The 17782-nt window shown below is 48.2% G+C and overlaps 1 protein-coding gene and 1 long non-coding RNA gene across 8 annotated transcripts in view; one reads left to right on the forward strand and one right to left on the reverse strand.

Annotated features, from left to right (window-relative positions):
- Positions 1-17782, reverse strand: part of LOC131495897 (small G protein signaling modulator 1-like) — a 65096-nt gene that overhangs the window by 5960 nt on the left and 41354 nt on the right. Inside the window, exons 4-11 of one of the 7 annotated variants that reach the window (XM_058701075.1) lie at positions 16562-16714; positions 13272-13339; positions 12327-12458; positions 7879-8031; positions 7329-7390; positions 6839-6863; positions 6203-6264; positions 3650-4277 (exon numbers count right to left, since the gene is read on the reverse strand). In XM_058701075.1, the coding sequence (XP_058557058.1) occupies positions 12400-12458; positions 13272-13339; positions 16562-16714 (280 nt within the window). In that variant the 3' untranslated portion in view covers positions 3650-4277; positions 6203-6264; positions 6839-6863; ... (1 more) ...; positions 7879-8031; positions 12327-12399. Of the gene's footprint in view, positions 1-3649; positions 4278-6202; positions 6265-6838; positions 6864-7328; positions 8032-12326; positions 12459-12591; positions 12738-13182; positions 13340-15579; positions 15676-16561; positions 16715-17782 lie in introns of those variants that run through there. The other 6 variants (XM_058701074.1, XM_058701073.1, XM_058701072.1 and 3 more) reach the window with 6 other exon arrangements.
- LOC131495952 (uncharacterized) lies at positions 4271-12077 on the forward strand. The gene is made up of 3 exons (XR_009254199.1): positions 4271-6055; positions 7175-11879; positions 12028-12077. It is a non-coding gene; the product is annotated as an uncharacterized LOC131495952 (long non-coding RNA).

Genomic DNA, 17782 nt, shown 5'->3' on the forward strand with positions numbered 1-17782 from the left:
GGGACCCCAAAGACTCCTCCAGTCTTGGAAGGTAACCTTGGGCCCAGACACCCCCAGGGGCCTGTTTGGGGCTCTTGGCTCAGGGCATTGTCGTTGGCCGACAGTGTTAAGTGTCCTCCAGGAGAGATTTAACCTGGGCATGTGGCCGTGCAGCCCTCAAGCGTCTGGTCCCTTGAACAGGGTATTGGAGCAGAAGAAAGGGGAGGCTCCGGACTGCAGGAGGAAAAGCCCAAGTCCCACCCCTAGCCTGTGAGGAGCAGGAGGTCTGATGACACAGGGCTGGAGGGGGGAGGTGATGATGTCCCCTCATCCACCTGTGATAGGGCCTAGCATGACACCTGCACCATCGAAGTGACACTTAGAGGGCTTCCCTTTTCTTCCTCAGTATCTTTCCTCCCCATTACATCCAAATGCCTGACATGTGCCTTTCCTTTTAAAGAAGCTTATGATGAGGTAGTAAAAAAATAATAATCTTTATGGCTTAATGTGTTTCAGTGCGAAAAGGCTACAGAAGACACTACTAAGATGTAATGAAACCTAAAAAAAAATAAAAATAAAAATAACACAAATGGAATTAAACCAGTTATATTTGAATTAATTTAAAAAATTGAAAAATAAAAGAAACATAAGCAATTTGCAATTCTACCTCCTTACAAATTCCCTAATGGACACTGCACTGAATTTCCCTTCATTTCCATGTGTGTTTTGATTTATATTATATATATATATATATATATATATATATATATATATATATATAAACAAATAATATATAAACAAAATTTATATATATATATATTAAAACAAAAAATTATAGAACCCCAGTTTGAGGTGATCCAGGCTGTCCACAGGGCTCCGCAGAAGCTGACTACCCCAAGGGCTTGGGCTACTCCCAGCCCGGGCTGGAGGCTGCGGTGGCCCCTACTTTATGCCCAGGCTGCTGTGTGGTCACGGGTCTGCAGATCTGGACCTGGGGAGCCGCCATGCTTACATGCCAGGGAGCGCAGGGCCTCTGCCTTCACTTTTCCCAGGAGGCCCGACTTGGGCAGAGTCAGGGCCATGCACCCCTGGAAATATGGAGCAGGTCTCCGTTTCCAGGAGAGATGTGCTCAGGGCATCCCTCCCCTTCCCTGTGCTGGTTCTTACCACCCTTCTGTCTCTCCCTTGCACGATCACATGCAATATGGCCGCCACAGGGCTCCCTTCCCTTTGGTTGCCTTTCCCGAGGGGCCCAAGAGAAAGTCAGGGAAGCCACGGAGATGTGGGCCCTTATCTGCCTTCTCCTTTTCCTCCCGCCCTCTCCACATTCCACATTTCCTCTTACTCTTCCACTTGATCGCCTCTCACCTTCTTCACCCACCCCCCTCTTGAGACTGGGGGAAGAGACTTTCTGACCCCTGCCAGCTGGTGGGAAGAGAAGGATCGAGCCTGTCCAGAGCACCACGCCCCTCCCTGGGGCAGGAGAGCACCAACTGCGGGGTTCCTGGAACCCCCAGTCTTCTGGGGGAGCCTCTCAGGCAGGTGGGCCCATCCATCCTCCGCCCCCACCCTGCTCCCAGTCCACCACTCAGGGTGGCTGAGCAGGATCCAGGAGTGCAGACTCAGGTCTGGACCCAAGGCGCTGCTCGGAAAGCAGGTGAGGGGGTGGCGGGAGATCTTATAGACACTGGAGATGTGAGGATGTCCTGTGTCTGGACAGGACCAGGTTCTTCAGGATGAGAATCGTTCAAAGAGGGAGTGGTGAAGAGCCACAGAAGAAGGAGCTTACGGATGGGAAATGCAAGAAAGTGAAGGACATGACAGAGGAAAGAAATTAGGTGCAGAATTTTGCTCCCTTTTTCTGAGTCTTCATAATCTGCAATTAATCTTTGGCATGGACCATGGCAGCTGTGGCCTGGAAGGGGTGGCCTTGGGAAAGGACAGGGGACAGTGAGAACTCATACTCACTGCTCCTGGCAGGATAAGGGCTGATCTCAGGCCCCATTCTGACCTCAGCTCTGCACTCCTCCCTGGGGCCACGATGAGGGACTGGGTCTCTGATCTCAAATGTACTTTTCCAGCCCTCACATTCCATAATTGTGGCCTGGAATGAACACTGGTGTCATCTTGTCCTTCTTAGAAGGCAGCCGCTGTCTCCATGCATTTCTGTGCGTGACGATGCCTTCCTCAGTACTCACAACCTGCTGCTTCCCTTCTATCTCCCGTGTCCTTTCCCTTTTCCTGTCACCTCCACCGACCAGACTGTTGTGTCATATGGGAGGAGGGGGGGAATGATCACGGGTATACTGCCAGCCTCCCTAACCAATCAGTTGATCAAGTAACCAATGCAGCCAACCCCCCTGGGATACCTGCCACAGGTCTGGGGTTGTGCTGGGCCCTGTCAGAGAGAATGGCAACCACTGCCACACACAGAGTGTCTGTCCTGTGCCTGGGGCGACCTTAGGTACTTGGAGATACTTAATCCTCAGGACCCTGTACCTTTCCTAGCCCCTAAGAGGATAAACATGAAATTAAAAGTACTTGGTCCAAATTTCCCTAATCCACAAGCAGCGTGATAGGGGTTCTATAGTAGGTGAAGCCACATGAACACTGTACCTGCCAGCCTTTGCCTGAGCCCTGGAAAGACTGGGGGGAGACCCCGGGCAGGCCTGAACGAAGGTCACAGGATGGGCCAGGACCGTGTGGCTGGAGCAGCAGGTTGTGACAGGGGCAGGGACTCCTGTCTGCTGCTCGGAGTCTTTGGGCCTGGTCAGTCCCAGGAGAGAGCTCAGTGGGGCCGTGAGAGCCAGGGTATGTGGCCAGCCCAGCAGCTTTCACACAAGCTTCAAGAATTCCTGCCAACCAGGGAGGGTCTCAGGGAAGCTGCACACAGGCCTCTCTCACATGGACTCACATGTGCGGGATTTATTCTGATCCTGAGAGAAACGTGCTCCAAGGTGCACCTCCCACCTCACTTCTGCAGGAGGCTGAGAGGGTACATTTTCTGTGATGCCCACTCTGGGAGCATCCTTTCACCCAGGGGCAAGGCTGAGGGTGTCCCATGCAGGTGCTGGTCTGAGACCTGAAGGTGCAGAGAAGAGGGTCCCCACATCCCCAGCCTCTGGCTCACATGGTAGCACTTGGTCTCCAGTTCAAGTATGTGTGACAGTGTATCTCCCCAGACGACTTCTGTCACAGGTCAGACCAAACCCAATGTAGTAACTTCCCTGTTCAATTCGCAAAACGTGCAAACCAAATGTAATTGAGGCTCTGATGCTCAGTGGAGGAGAAGCAGAAAAGAGCTGGTCTTGGGGGAAAGATAATCTTGAAAAGCAAAACACACTTGAAGCCCACACACAGTATCTCCTACTGTTATGACGCTGACATACGAAAAACAGGACAAAACAAAGCTTCACATAGATTTCCTCCTTCTCTCGGATTTCATACCCCATTCCTCAGTCTCCAAAGCAGCAGGGATATTCAACTGCTTGAGTGTTTAACTTCATTTACATTAATTAACTTAAGCATAAGCAGGCACATCTGATCAGTGGCTGCTGCCCTGGATAGCGCAGTTAGGGACACTGGTGTATGGATTTCTGTAGAATATTGTCACGGTGATGCACGACATTATGCATTTGTCAAAATTCATAGAATGTCAAAGCACAAAGAGTGAATTTCAATGGAAGCTGCGACTTTAATGAAAATGTTTCATTATGATTTTGCTAATTATACCAAAGGTATTACACTCGTGTTAGATGTTATCAAGTGGGGAAACTGGAGGGGTAGAATATGGGAACTTTCTACATTATCTGTTCAACTCTTACATTCATCTCAACCTCCTGTTCTAAATAATGCCTATTGAGGTTTTTAAAAATCTGTAAACACTGTTTCAGGAAGAGATCTATTAGAGCCAAGGTTCACAAGTCAGCTAAAGGTCTATACAACAGCGAGAGATGTTGTTTAGTGTAAAACGTGTGCCCAATCTTGAGTTAGAAATGTATCTTGACTTCTCTACAGTGACAGCACAACTGATACTGATTGCCTTGATCATTCCCCTTTGCATACAGAAGAGTATGGTTTAGATTTTATGGTTTTCTATTAAATATGGGACACTGACTAAAGTAGAATCCTTCTTGAATGAGCTTAATGAGTGAATTTCCACCTACCTCAATGGGGTCATTTATAGAGTACCCCCTGTTGTTTGCCAGATGTGGAGTTTTCTGAAGCACTGCCTGGTGCCAGTCGATATTCTTGACCTCGGGGGAACATTTCTTCTTCTTCATCCTTGAAACAAGATCCTGGGAAATGCATTGCAATAGAGAGAACTGTTGACACCTTGCTGTAGAAGTCCATAGGGAAATCAGCGATAATGTATTCACAGTCAATCTTTTGATTCCATTATTTGCCAGCTGACCAGCAGAGCCTCATGAAGCCAAGTTGGATGTCTGGAGATCGTGCAGTTGGGTGTACGCCTAGAACACCCGACAGACAGATCTTGTGAGCAAATAGCTTTATTTCCCTGAGCCATTGTAGAAGCACAGCAAGTACATAGTCCGTGACTGACGGCCTGGGTCAAAACTCTGCTTAGAAGCTCTACATACCTGAGAAGGTTGTATAGACCCCTCTGTGACTTGTTTCTCTGTTCTGAGATACTGAAATGTTAATAGGGCCTAATTTTTAGTATTAAGTTGTGAGCTCAAAATGACTAAACACAAGTAAGATCTTCAGAAAAAGAAGTGGTGTTTCATAACTTCCCTAGTGTTCAATCACTGAGTAAGGTAGACACTTGGTAGTGGTTGAATCCAGAGAGGGGATGTGGATGGCTCCACAGCAGGGGGGGATATAAGCTTCCTGTTAGCCTTTATATGGAGAGATGCTTTACAGCTCAAAGAGAGTATCTGTGATCTCCTGTGGTTTCTGTGTCAGCCCTGTTGAGGTGGGAGGCGGCAGAGCAGGGCCTGTCATCTGTATTTTACAGCGGGGGCATTCAAATTTAGAGAGAAAAAGTGATTCGCCAAAAGTCACTACACTGTTGAGTTGGGTGTTCAAGACAGAAATTTAGCTGGTTCCCTGGAGAGAGAGATCTCTGAACACCTGAAATCATGCCCTGTACCCCTAACCAGGGGCCCCTCAGTCTCTTCCTCAAATCCTCCTGCCCCATTTTCTGTGAAGGAGACAGTTGATGCCTTGCAGGAGGTGCCTGAGCCAAGAGAAAAACCCAGATCCTAACTCAGTCTCCCATCTCTAGGTTTCAATCCTCGACCCAAAACACGATACAGTTGCCCCCAAGTGAAGCCCCTCTGAAGGATGAGGGGAAGCCCAACGTGGGCCATCCTTCTCTGGCATCTTCACACCATCAGCCATCTCACGTGGTGCCTTCCAGGTGACCAGCTGAACACCCTCAGTGACCACGGGTGTTTGGCTCCCAAGCTGACTCAGAAGCCAGGACATTCCAAACCAATGGTCACACGATGGCTCTGCTAAGAATTGGCTTCCCTTCAACTGACCAGCTCTGGCTGGGCAGGTATTGTGAAGTGATTGGGAAACTGGCCACCTGGGCTGGTGCTTTGGTGGCTTCATAAATTGTCTGTGGCCTTCCATGTCTCACTGGCTATTGACTGAAGTGTCTAAGCTGCATGGACTAAGCCTAGACTTGGCTGAGAATGAACACAGGGCTGTTCTGGCTCTGAGTATCCACTTTCCCTGCTCCTTCCTTCATCCCTCAGACCCAGTTTCTACGGACTCATCATCCTTTTGATGAGTCTAGACCCTTTTGTGGCAGGGGACAGAGCCTTGTCTCCTCTGGGAGGGCCCTCCCCATAACCACATCCTAGATACCCCCTAAATACCCCCAAATAGCACACAGTGCTCGAGTCAAAGGTCCCCAAAAGCAAATGAATAGGATGCCTATCAGGAGTTGTTTCTTCCTGGGGATGTGTCTCTCAAGACTAATACTTAGGGTGCCGACTACAAAATTCCTCACCCAAGCAAGAAAAATTGCTACTCAGGAAAAGATCCTATGACACTGTTTATTAGCAGGATTGGCACTGCCAGCAGTTAATGTCCCCTTTATCAAGTTACAGTTGGCAAGAGACAACCAATCTCCCTACCAGGGAATGTAATGCTATCATGTAAAATGTACATTGTCCTATGTCACCGAATATGACTGGAAATACTCTAAGTAATCAACTTGTCTTCCATAGGCAAAGACAGGCAAGTTCACCTCAGCAACACCTTGGTGTCTTCTTACACGAACGGCCCACACTTTTTCCTCCTTAGGGACACCTAGAAGGAAACAGAATATATGTCAGTACATTGTTGGCACTGCTCAAGAATTGCTCTGGACTGTTCTTTAATATGAACATGGGCCAGAGCATATGGAGGCTTTGCCTCCATGGAATGAATGTCACTGCTGAGCTACGCTCAGCAATAATCCTTATAGTGTGCAGTATGAGGAGTTTTTTTGAGAATGTAAACATGAGTCTTGTCAAGTGTCCATGGCACGTATCTACTGGGGAAAACACATCTCTCTCTCAGTCACCTCACTCTCTCACGAGTGTGTCTCATACTCTGTGTGTTTCCCTTTCCCGCATTTTCTGTCTCTCTCAAACACACACGCGCATGCACACACACACACACACAACACACACAGTGAATACATTGTCTTCCTCACACTGTAAATAAACATGCACACAGGTTTTCCCCTGGGAAATCTGTCTTTTCTCCACACCCTCAAGCCTCTGTCCTACAGGGAACCTGGAGTCAGGGTAGCTCTCTAGACTGATGCCAGCAGGAATATCCCAATTTCCTGACCATTTAGATTATTTCATCAGCAGGGAACGGATTCCAAAGTACATACCATATTCCATTGCTCCCGTGACGACCTGAATGCACAGGAAAGAAACCCCATCAGGGTCAGATCATGATGAACACGCATTGCACTGGTCTTTGGTTCTCTTGACTTTTGGAAACCAGATGGCACACAGTGCTTGCGTCAAAGGTCCCCAAAAGCAAATGAATAGGATGCCTAGCAGGAGTCGTTTTTTCCTGGGGATGTGTGTCTCAAGACCACTGGGGATGCCGACAACAAAATTCTTCACCCAAGCAGGACAAATTGGGGCTGACGAAAAAGTCCTAGGACACTGTTTATTACTAGGCTTGGCACAGCCAAGTGGTTAATGTCCCCCTGACCAAGGTGACAGTTGGCAAGAGGCAACCACTCACCACTGTCCCCATCAGGGAAAGTAACAGGATCATCGAAAATGTAGACTGTCATATGTACAACAGAAGTTGATTGGAAAGACCCTAAGAAAGCACTTGTGTTCCTCAAGGAAAGACAAGAAGCTCACCTCAGCAACAGCCTGGCGACTCATGACAGGATGGGACCGCTGCTTTTCCTACTTAGGGACACCTAGAAGGACACAGAATACGTGTCAGTACCTTGTTGGTGCTGCTCAAGAATAACTCAGGGACTGTCCCTTGCTATGAATATGGGCCAGAGCATATGGAGGCTTTGGTTACCTGCATGGACTGAATGTTACTGCTGAGCGTGGCTCAGCAGTATTCCTTGAAATGTGCAGTAGTATGAGGAAATTTTTGAGAATATAGACATTGGTTATTGTGCAGTGTCACTGGCGCATATCTCCTGGGGAAGGACACATCTCTCGCTGTCTCTCCTCTCTCCCTGTCTCTCTAATGAATGTGTGTGTCCCTTTCTCTTAGTGTGTTTCCTTGTCTCCTTCCCTGTCCCTCAGTTTCTGTCTCTCTCAAACACACACGTGGGCATACACAAACACACACACACACACACAAAACCACAGTGAATACATTGTCTTCCTCACACTGTAAACATGGACATAGGTTTTCCCCTGGGATGGGAAATCTGTCTTTTCTCCATACCCTCAAGCCTCTTTCTTACAAGGAACCTGGAGTCAGGACAGCTCTCTAGACTGATGCCAGCAGGAATGCCCCATCTTCCTGAATATATGCAGTCTTTCATCAGGAGAGACAGAGTCCAAAACGCATACCATTTTCCATTGCTCTCGCGACGACCTGAATGCACAGGAAAGAAACCCCATCAGGGTCAGATCATGATGAACACACATTGCACTGGTCTTTGGTTCTCCTCTTGACTTTGGGAAACCAGATGGCACACAGTGCTTGCGTCAAAGGTCTCCAAAAGCTAATGAAATAGGTGCCTGTCAGAAGTTCTTTTTCCTGGGATGTGTCTCTCAAGACCACTGAGGATGCCGACAACAAAATTCTTCACCCAAGCAGGACAGATTGCTGCTGACGAAAAAGTCCTAGGACACTGTTTATTACTAGGCTTGGCACAGCCAAGTGGTTAATGTCCCCCTGACCAAGGTGACCGTTGGCAAGAGGCAACCACTCACCACTGTCCCCATCAGGGAAAGTAACAGGATCATCGAAAATGTAGACTGTCATATGTACAACAGAAGTTGATTGGAAAGACCCTAAGAAAGCACTTGTGTTCCTCAAGGAAAGACAAGAAGCTCACCTCAGCAACAGCCTGGCGACTCATGACAGGATGGGACCGCTGCTTTTCCTACTTAGGGACACCTAGAAGGACACAGAATACGTGTCAGTACCTTGTTGGTGCTGCTCAAGAATAACTCAGGGACTGTTCCTTGCTATGAACATGGGCCAGAGCATATGGAGGCTCTCTCTGCCCCTGTCCCCGCTTGCACTCTGCCTCTCAAGATAAAATAAAGACATAAAAAAAATAAATAGATAAACGTCTTATTTATTTATTGTGTGTGAGAGATGGGGGGGGGGGGGGAGAAGGGTAGAAGGAGAGGGAGAGAGTGAATCCCCGGCAGGCTCCATGCTGCCAGCACAGAGCCCAACGCAAGGCGTGAGCTCACAAACCATGAGATCATGACCTGAGCTGGAATCAAGTCGGACGCTTACCTGACTGAGCCACCCCGGCGCCCCAACACCATCCTCTCCTTAACAGGAGTCATTTGTCTGGCATCATTTTGGCCAGTCTCAAGGGAGAACAAGAGGGCAGCCGAGTGCTATGCCCCATCCACAGACGTTATCTTGAATCTTTTCCTCCAAACACCCACACCATACTCGCTGCCCGGCAGCCTGACCCTCTGTGTTCCCCATGAGCCTGCAGAACTTCTCACCGGCTCCCTCTGCTTTATCCCAAGTGGGGTGTGGCAGAGGGGGGGTCTCTCCAAGCCTCACAAATAGAGGACGCAAATTCACCTCAACGACATGTAGAGATGGACAGCCAACATTTACTGAGCACCCAGTGTATACCAAGCCTGTCTCAGTTTTACCCAGACTGTCTCAAGTTAGCCACTCATGCCTGCAGCCCCATGACGGAGCACTGCTGCCCTGGGTCATGAACGTTTTCCATGTTTTCCTGTACCTGAAGTGTGGATGTATCTTACAGCAGGTGGCATCTCACCATCGTGACACAGTGGTCATTGCCTGACCTCCCGCAAACTCGGTCCTAGCTGTTCCTATGTTGCTACTTCACATGCGGAGAACAGGTGCGATTTTAAACGTCTTCAGAAAGATTAGACTGTGAGTCATCTTCGACTTAAAAGGTTTTGTGTATGCAGAAACACGGGCAGCAGAGAAGTAAAGCACTGATTTGATATTGGCCAAGGAGACACATTCTTCACCACTACAGCCATGCCCACAATTCCAGATGGCCTTGCACAGCAACAACCAAGGACATGCACTTGTGAGAAACGCTGGGCCTCCTACACTCCTGATCAGAGGTCAGCAAGCTTTTTGTATAAAGGGTCAGACGGGGAGTAATTTTGGTTCTGTGAGACATACAGACTCAGGTATGACCACTCAACTCTGCCGTTACAGCGTGATAACAGCCATACACGATAGGTAATGGGCATGGCTCTGTTACAATAAAACTTTATTTGCAAACACAGGTGGAGCGCTGCATTGGGCCCATGGGTTATAGTGTATTGACCCCTTCTTTGGATGGAACAGTAAACAGTATTTGGGGGTGCTTGGGTGGCTCAGTTCAGTAAAGTGTCTGACTCTTGATTTCGGCTCAGGTCACGATCCCAGGATCATGGGATCAAGCCGCACATCGGGCTCTGTGCTGGGCACGGAGCCTCCTTGGGATTCTCTCTCTCTCTCTCTCTCTCTCTCTCTCTCTCTCTCTCTCTCTGTGCAAGTGCACATGCTCGCTCTCTCTCTCACAAAGAAAAAAAAGAAAACAGTATTTACTAGAAAAATACAAGCAGTGATGACTCTAAGTCAAAAGTGATATAGAAATTAAACCCTGAAATGTGAAGAAATTCTAGGACTGTCTTAACTAATGAATGTCAGTTATAAGTTCCCTTATGCATAGTTAAAAAAGCAACGTATGATTTAAAAAAACCCTTTTACTTTTTTTTTTTAAGTTTATTTACTTCGAGAGAGAGAGAGTGAGCTGGGAGGGGGCAGAGAGAGAGAGGGAGAGACAGAATCCCAAGCAGGCTCCACACTGCCAGCCTAGAGCCTGATGCAGGGCTCGATCCCACAGACCACAAGATCATGACCTGAGCCAAAATCCAGAGTCGGACACTCAACCAACTGAGTCACCCAGGCACCCCTAAAAAAAAACACCTCCTTTTATCCAAATCAAAGAGCTCAAAGAGCTCTTTCAAAAAGTGTCAAATAAAATTTCCAAGTAATGAGAAAACATTTTCTAGAACTTAGTATCGTTTTTTTACTTCCTGATGGTTATGTTTAAAAATGGAGCATCTTAAATCCATAGCTTCTTAGATCTGAGGAGGTAGGATCTTGTACCCATTGTGATGTGGACATTAAGGCTCACAGGGAGAAGTGACTCGCTCAGGGTCACCCCGTGATCACAACTGCGACCACAGAGCTAGAGCGACTGGCAGCTTCCTCTGCCTCCTCCCAGCTGAGCCCAAACACCACACTGATCCACACAGTCTCAGGAAGGGAAAGGCAGAGGGGTATCTACTCCATGAGGGTAGGGGTTTTGTGTGCCTGGCTCACCACCCATCTCTGGGGCTTGCACCAGCCAGGCCTAGAGGTGATTGATAAATGATTCAACTCCCACATCAGGCAGCCTGAATTCAAAGCAGGACTCTGCCACTTACTCCCCCCTGTGCACATCTCCGCGTTATCATCTTGGATGACACTCCTTGCATCAAATAGTTGCTGGCAGCTTTAAATGAGTTAATATAGTTAAAAGCACTTATCATGGTGCTTGACACAAAGAAAGCACTCCATAAATATCAACTGTGAAGGGGGCGCCCGGGTGGTTCAGTTGGTTGAGCATCTGACTTCAGCTCAGGTTGAGATCTCACAACTCGTGAGTTTGACTCCGCGTTGGGCTCTCTGCTGTCAGGGTGAAGCTCACTTTGGATCCTTTGTCCCCCTCTTTTTTTTTTTTTAATTTTTTTTTTCAACGTTTATTTATTTTTGGGACAGAGAGAGACAGAGCATGAACGGGGGAGGGACAGAGAGAGAGGGAGACACAGAATCGGAAACAGGCTCCAGGCTCTGAGCCATCAGCCCAGAGCCTGACGCGGGGCTCGAACTCACGGACCGTGAGATCGTGACCTGGCTGAAGTCGGACGCTTAACCGACTGCGCCACCCAGGCGCCCCTCTTTGTCCCCCTCTTTATGCCCCTCCCCCATGCATGTTCTCTCTCAAAAATAAACATTTAAAAAATATATCAGCCATGAAGATACTTATCCTGATATCCCAAGCATCCAGCACAAGGAAAGTTCAGTATAAATACTTGCTGATGAGTGAGTGATAACAAAAGAGAATGGATGGATGGACAGCTAGGTGGACAGGTGGGTGGAGAGATGGACTGGAAAATAAATGGATAACTAAATAGATGGATGGACAAATGGATGGATGCAGGTAAAGATGGGTGGATGGATGGATGGATGGATGGATGGGAAGATGGAAATAAACATGGGTAGGAAGATGGATGGATGAGTGGATGGATGGATGGAAGTAAACATGGGTAGGAAGATGGATGGATGGGTGGATGAATGGATGGACGGACGGATGGGGAGATGGATGGGTAGATGGATGGATGGAAGTAAACATGGGTAGGAAGATGGATGGATGGGTGGGTGGATGGATGAGTGGATGGATAGATGGATGGATAGGTAGAAGTAAAGACAGGTAGGTGGGTGAATAGATGGACAGAGGGATAGAAGCAATGTTGTCATATGGATGAATGGATGGAGAGATGGAGATGTGGACAGATGCATGGATGAATGGATGAACAACCTGGAACCAGAGGGAACTCCTCCTGTATAACTGGAAGCCAGACCCCCTGTGGAAGATCCGGGTCCCAGATATCTCTCACCGGCTGAACCAGAACATCGTTCTTGCCATAGAGTAGCGTGGCCCGGGAGTTCTGGTGCAGGGACTCAACACAGTCACGGGCAGAAAGGGATGGTCGGTCGTCCATGCTGCCACTTGAATGTCTCTTCTGGATCTGGAAGGGTGAGGGGAGGTGGAGGGTGAGGCCTGCGGTGACCCTCAATGTCCCACTCCATTCTCCACCTCCACACCAAGTCTGGCACTCAGCCCAACTCCCTCCCAGGGCCCCAGAGTCCACCCCTACTCACACAGAGGGCTGGACGCTTGGTGGCTGAGTCCTGCCACAGGTGCGAGCTGTGGATGCGGTGCCTCTGGACAAGCTCGTCGGCCTAGGGGTCAGTCCAGAAGTGATCTGCAGTCTTCATCTTGGTGTACTCCAGGGCACAGGGCCCCACTGTGGAGCATACAGGGGCTGGGAATCCATAGCCTTGCAAGTCCACCCTCCTGTCTACCCCCAGATGGGCCACCAACTCACTGCCTCTCCCCTCCAGCCAGTGACTATGCCCCAGGGTCCTGCTAAGGAGAGTCCAGCACAAGAGCCTGAGAGCAAGAGCCAGGGAACAGGTAAGTTTTTTTTTTTTTTTTTTTTTTAATTTTTTTTTTCAACGTTTTTAATTTATTTTTGGGACAGAGAGAGACAGAGCATGAACGGGGAAGGGGCAGAGAGAGAGGGAGACACACAGAATTGGAAACAGGCTCCAGGCTCCAAGCCATCAGCCCAGAGCCCGACGCGGGGCTCGAACTCACGGACCGCGAGATCGTGACCTGGCTGAAGTCGGACGCTTAACCGACTGCGCCACCCAGGCGCCCCGGGAACAGGTAAGTTTTGATGGAGAAGGCTAGAGGGAAACGAGAGAGGCCCTTAGGAGGTGCACCAGTGAGCCAAGATCAGAGATCCAGATGAAGCTCAGAGCCCTGGACCACTTACCCAACAAAGATGCAAGGATGGGGCCATCCACCGGGTCCATCAGGAGGGCTTCCTTCTCATAGTATTTACTAGCAAGAGAAAAGGACGGGCAGGTCTGGATGGGAACCAGCAGAGGGCGCACAATTGACACTGACCTGATGCTTAAGAGCAGACTGAGTTCAGCCTCCCTCTTGTTACCCAGTTAACGCTGTAAGCCTCAAATGTCCCATCTGTAAAATGGGGGTAATAAAAACATATATCCTAGGGCCGTCAGAAGGACTTTAGAGGGGCACCTGTGTGGTTCAGTTAAGTGTCTGACTCTTGATCTCAGCTCAGGTCGTGAGTTCACGCCTCACGTAGAGCTCCATGCTGGGTGTGAAGCTTACTTAAATTAAAAAAAGGGACTTTTGAAAGAGACAACAGATGTGGGCACTTAGTACCATGCCTGGCACATAACTGCTTAATACATGGCTGTGATACAGCCTTAATGAGAGTAACGGGAGTAATAATTAGAAGGCTGCTTCTGGCTGCTTCTATCAGCTTCTATCACATCTTCCATTTCAGGCGCCAAGTGGCTTGGGAGCTCAGATGATGTCAGCTCTTCTAATATTACTGAGGCAATAAAAGGCTTTTTAGCTGTGGTGTGTACGGAAAAGCTATATTAACAGGACTTCCTGCGCGGATAACTATGTGGATGACGCTGGCCTGACGTGCTCGCAAGCGCCCCCTGACTTCTGGCTCTTCAAAATAACTTGTCATATGGGCAAGACAATGTTTGTGCTGAGTGTTTTCGGGTTTTGCTTCTTTGTTTGAGCTGTTGTGTAGTGCCTTCTAATTCTCTGCAAACTCCTACAAGCTAGGAACCGAATTTTAGAGTTGGAAAGGACCTTGCTCTACCTTCCCAAGGGATGTCAGGCTCAGGGAGGGTAAGTGACTTCTTGGAGGCCACACAGCAGGTGGATGCAAGCTATACCCAGCCAGCTTGGGTGTTCCCATCCTACAGCAGGGGTCGAAGAACACAGGATCTGCAGCGAAGCAGACTGAGTGGGAGCCCAGGTCGGCCACTCCCACTCTCACTGTGTGTCCCTGGGCATGTGACGACTACCCTCTCTGAGCTTTAGTGTCCTCAGCTATAAAATGACAAGAATGACAGAACCCACCTGCCCAGGTTGTTGGGAGGATTAAATATTGACCTGCTTTTACAGCAACAGCACAGACTCTGACACCAGGGAGTTCTTGCTAAGGGGTGGCAACATCACTGTAATTTGACCCCAGAGGAATCTTCTATCCACCAGGATACTGGCTGAAGCCGAACGGACATGCTCTGTGCGTTCTCAGCAGCAAGTTTATCCATTTTGGTGTCAGATCGGAAGGTAAAACTTCAAGACACTTTCCACTCTGCCACTCAGTCTCTATGCTGAAAACCAGCACTGTTGCATGATCATAAACCCTGGAAATAGTACTTTAAAAACTAGCAGGTGGGACTGGGGGCAAGATGTCACCATGGAGGGTAGCTCGAGGGAGCTTCTTTGGGGTGGTAGGTTTCATTGGAACAGTTCTGTGTCGTGACTGGGGTGTTGGTTACACAGAATTATAGACTGTATTTATACTAGGAGTAAAATACATATACATATGTAATTTTTATTAAATAGTTAAATAATACATATTTAATTAAATAATACATATATGTATTTATACTGAATTTAACTATGCTAAAATTCCATAGAGCTAGACAGAAAAAAATGAGTGTACGTAAAAACTAGTGAAATCCAAAGAAAGCATGGAGTTTAGTTAACAGTATTGTACCAATGTCAATTTCCTGTTTTGGTATTTGTACTATGGTTATGTAGGATGTGATCACTGAGGGCAGGCGAGAACTCTTTGTGCTAATGCTACAACTTCTATGCAAATCAAAAAAATTAAAAGTTTAGACAAAAAAAATAAAGAGATAGTTTGGCACTGCTGCTCAAATAAATTACTCCTTCCTTCTACCGACTCATTCGGCAGAAAACACAAGGTCATATACCAAAGGCGATAGCTACAGAGGCCCGCACCCATGCGAGGGCACGGGGCAGAGACGTATCACATTTTACTAGAAGGTGAAGAGATTAATTGGACTCCAGAGCCTGGATTTCTTCCAATTTGTCTCCTGCCTCCTGGCTTTGCACCTGCTATTCCCTTGGCTGGGAACACTCTTTTCCCTACCCACTTCACCTGGTTAATGCCTACATGCTCTTCGAACGGATGATTAACTGCCAGGTCTTCCAGGATTCTTTTCCTGACCACCCAGAGGAAATTAAACACCACCCACCTGACTTGGAATACTCACCACATATTACCACAATTACTATTTTCCTGTTTTCCCTGCAACTATGTGAGGTTCGTGAGAGGAAGGACTCCGCTCTCTCCTTTCATATATATTTTCCTAGCAAACAGGCAAAGAATAAAAGGTAATCATAATACCCACTGCATGTGAAGATGTGGTTAAACAGGCACTTTCAAATACCGAGAGCTGAGGAGATTCTCAGATATTTCCCTCATCGTCTTTTCTCTTTCCCACTCCCCCTGTCTATCTCTCTCTCCCCATCTGTCTATGGCTGGAAGGAGTGTTAGCAATGAAGAGTCTCAGGTTATACAAAAGCCCACATTCTTCAGTGGCTCCTCTGTGCTCTTAGCATAATATCCAAGCTCTTAACATGACACTTAAGACCAATGTATCTCCAGCATCTCGGTTAGTGCCCGGCACATGGTAGGTGCCCATTAAATAGTTACTGGATGAATGAATGCATGGATAAATGCTTGCCAAGAGTACTCACAGTCTAAAACCTTTACACCAGGTTAATCTCAGCTAGAAGAGAAAATGTAAAAAAAGTATCCTACATTTCCAAAACACTGTGTACTCACTAGCTCCCCTTCTCACCTCTTCTCCCGAATGGCAACAATCCCTGTCCCATTTATTAAAAGAGCAGCAGAGACACAGAGAAGCTACATGACTCTTCTAGGACCACAGTTAGCAAGTAGACTGTAGACTTCATTCATGGGAGGAAAAAGATCCCTAAGATTGCAAGATCCTTGTTCCTCATTCCAAATTTGAAGATCCTGTATTAGCAGGAAGCACCTGAATAGTCCCAGGTTCTAAGCTGGGCTCATTTAGATGCAAACATCCAGAAGGCCTTTATCTAATTGCTTTCAAATCAAGTGCACGTCAACAGGAGAGAAAAGAAAGTTGCTTTGTGCCATAGGGTGCAGTTCCCACAATGGGCAGAAGGTGGCGCCAGAGCACGCCACGGCGGCTGCTCTTTCTCACTCACCTGCTGTTTTCCACCAGGTAATGCACAATTTTGTCCAGAACCTTCTCAAACAAAGCAGTGCGGATCCACAGGTGCTTGGTGGCAAGTGGGGACAGGCTGGGCAGCTTCGGCAGCTTCCGCACATTCTCCTGGAGGCCCTGAATCTGGTTTCGCCTTCAAGACCAGTACAGAAGGAGGAGGAATATTCTCAAAAAAGGAGATCCAACAGGACCTCCTTTTGCATATGCAAACAGCAAAATGCCCAACCTCTCTAGGGAATGAAGGAACGCCAACTAAAACAACAAAAGCCCACCTTGCTCCTGGCAAGTGGGTGACATGTTGAAAAAATGATAACACCCAGTGAGTGTGAAGATGCGAGAAAACAGACACCTTCATATACTGTTGTTGATGGGCAAGCCAGATTCTCAGGGCGACACTTCTCTTCATCTCTCTCTCTCATTCCCTCTCTCCCCTTCCCTCTCTCATGAATGAGCGATTGCATGAATGAAATGAATGGCTCTCTCCTACCACCTGGCATGGGTATCTCTAATTCCTCCATGAGAAAGTCATTCCCGATATTATGGAAGGCCCATGGAAATCGCTCCCTTTCGGAAGTTATCAGCAAACACTTGGGAATTTAGCATACGGACTGGAAGGCACCTTGAACACCAAGTGGCTGAGGAGTCTGATTCCGAAAGGGAGCCGGTGACGCTAAGTCCACAGCCTTGGCCGTCCCACAGTTGTGGCCAGCAGCTCTGGGCTGGCAGGCCTGCAAGGGAGGGAAAGGACCATCTCCCACCCGCTGAGGTGGAGTGATCACCCACGGCACACACAGCACGTGCGCCTCTCTCTCCTCCTCTTGCCCGTCACACACACGGCGAATCAATCCACACATTCTTTCCTGTGAAGCCCAATCACAGCTCCGGAATCTTTCACAACAAGGTCCTGTGGGCGGCTGCTAGCACCAACGGGAGCTGAAACCTCTTTGCCAGCCCTGACCAGGCTCCAGACCGCGGTTCTGGCCTAGAGTCAAACTGTGCGGGTCGGGACTCTGGTGGGAGGTTCTCGCGTACATGCCCTCAGGCCCCGCCCCCGAGGAAATCAGCCCTCCAGACATGTGAGTGAAGTCACCGTTCCCCTTGTTGCCTCAATGTCAGCAACTGGTCCATGCAGATGGAGACCACAGTAGTTTCATTAAACTTGGTCTTCCTGCATGCGGAATGGGGTTGGCTAACAGCAGAC

Source organism: Neofelis nebulosa, chromosome 15 (genome assembly GCF_028018385.1).
Source record: "Neofelis nebulosa isolate mNeoNeb1 chromosome 15, mNeoNeb1.pri, whole genome shotgun sequence".
Lineage (NCBI taxonomy): Eukaryota > Metazoa > Chordata > Mammalia > Carnivora > Felidae > Neofelis > Neofelis nebulosa.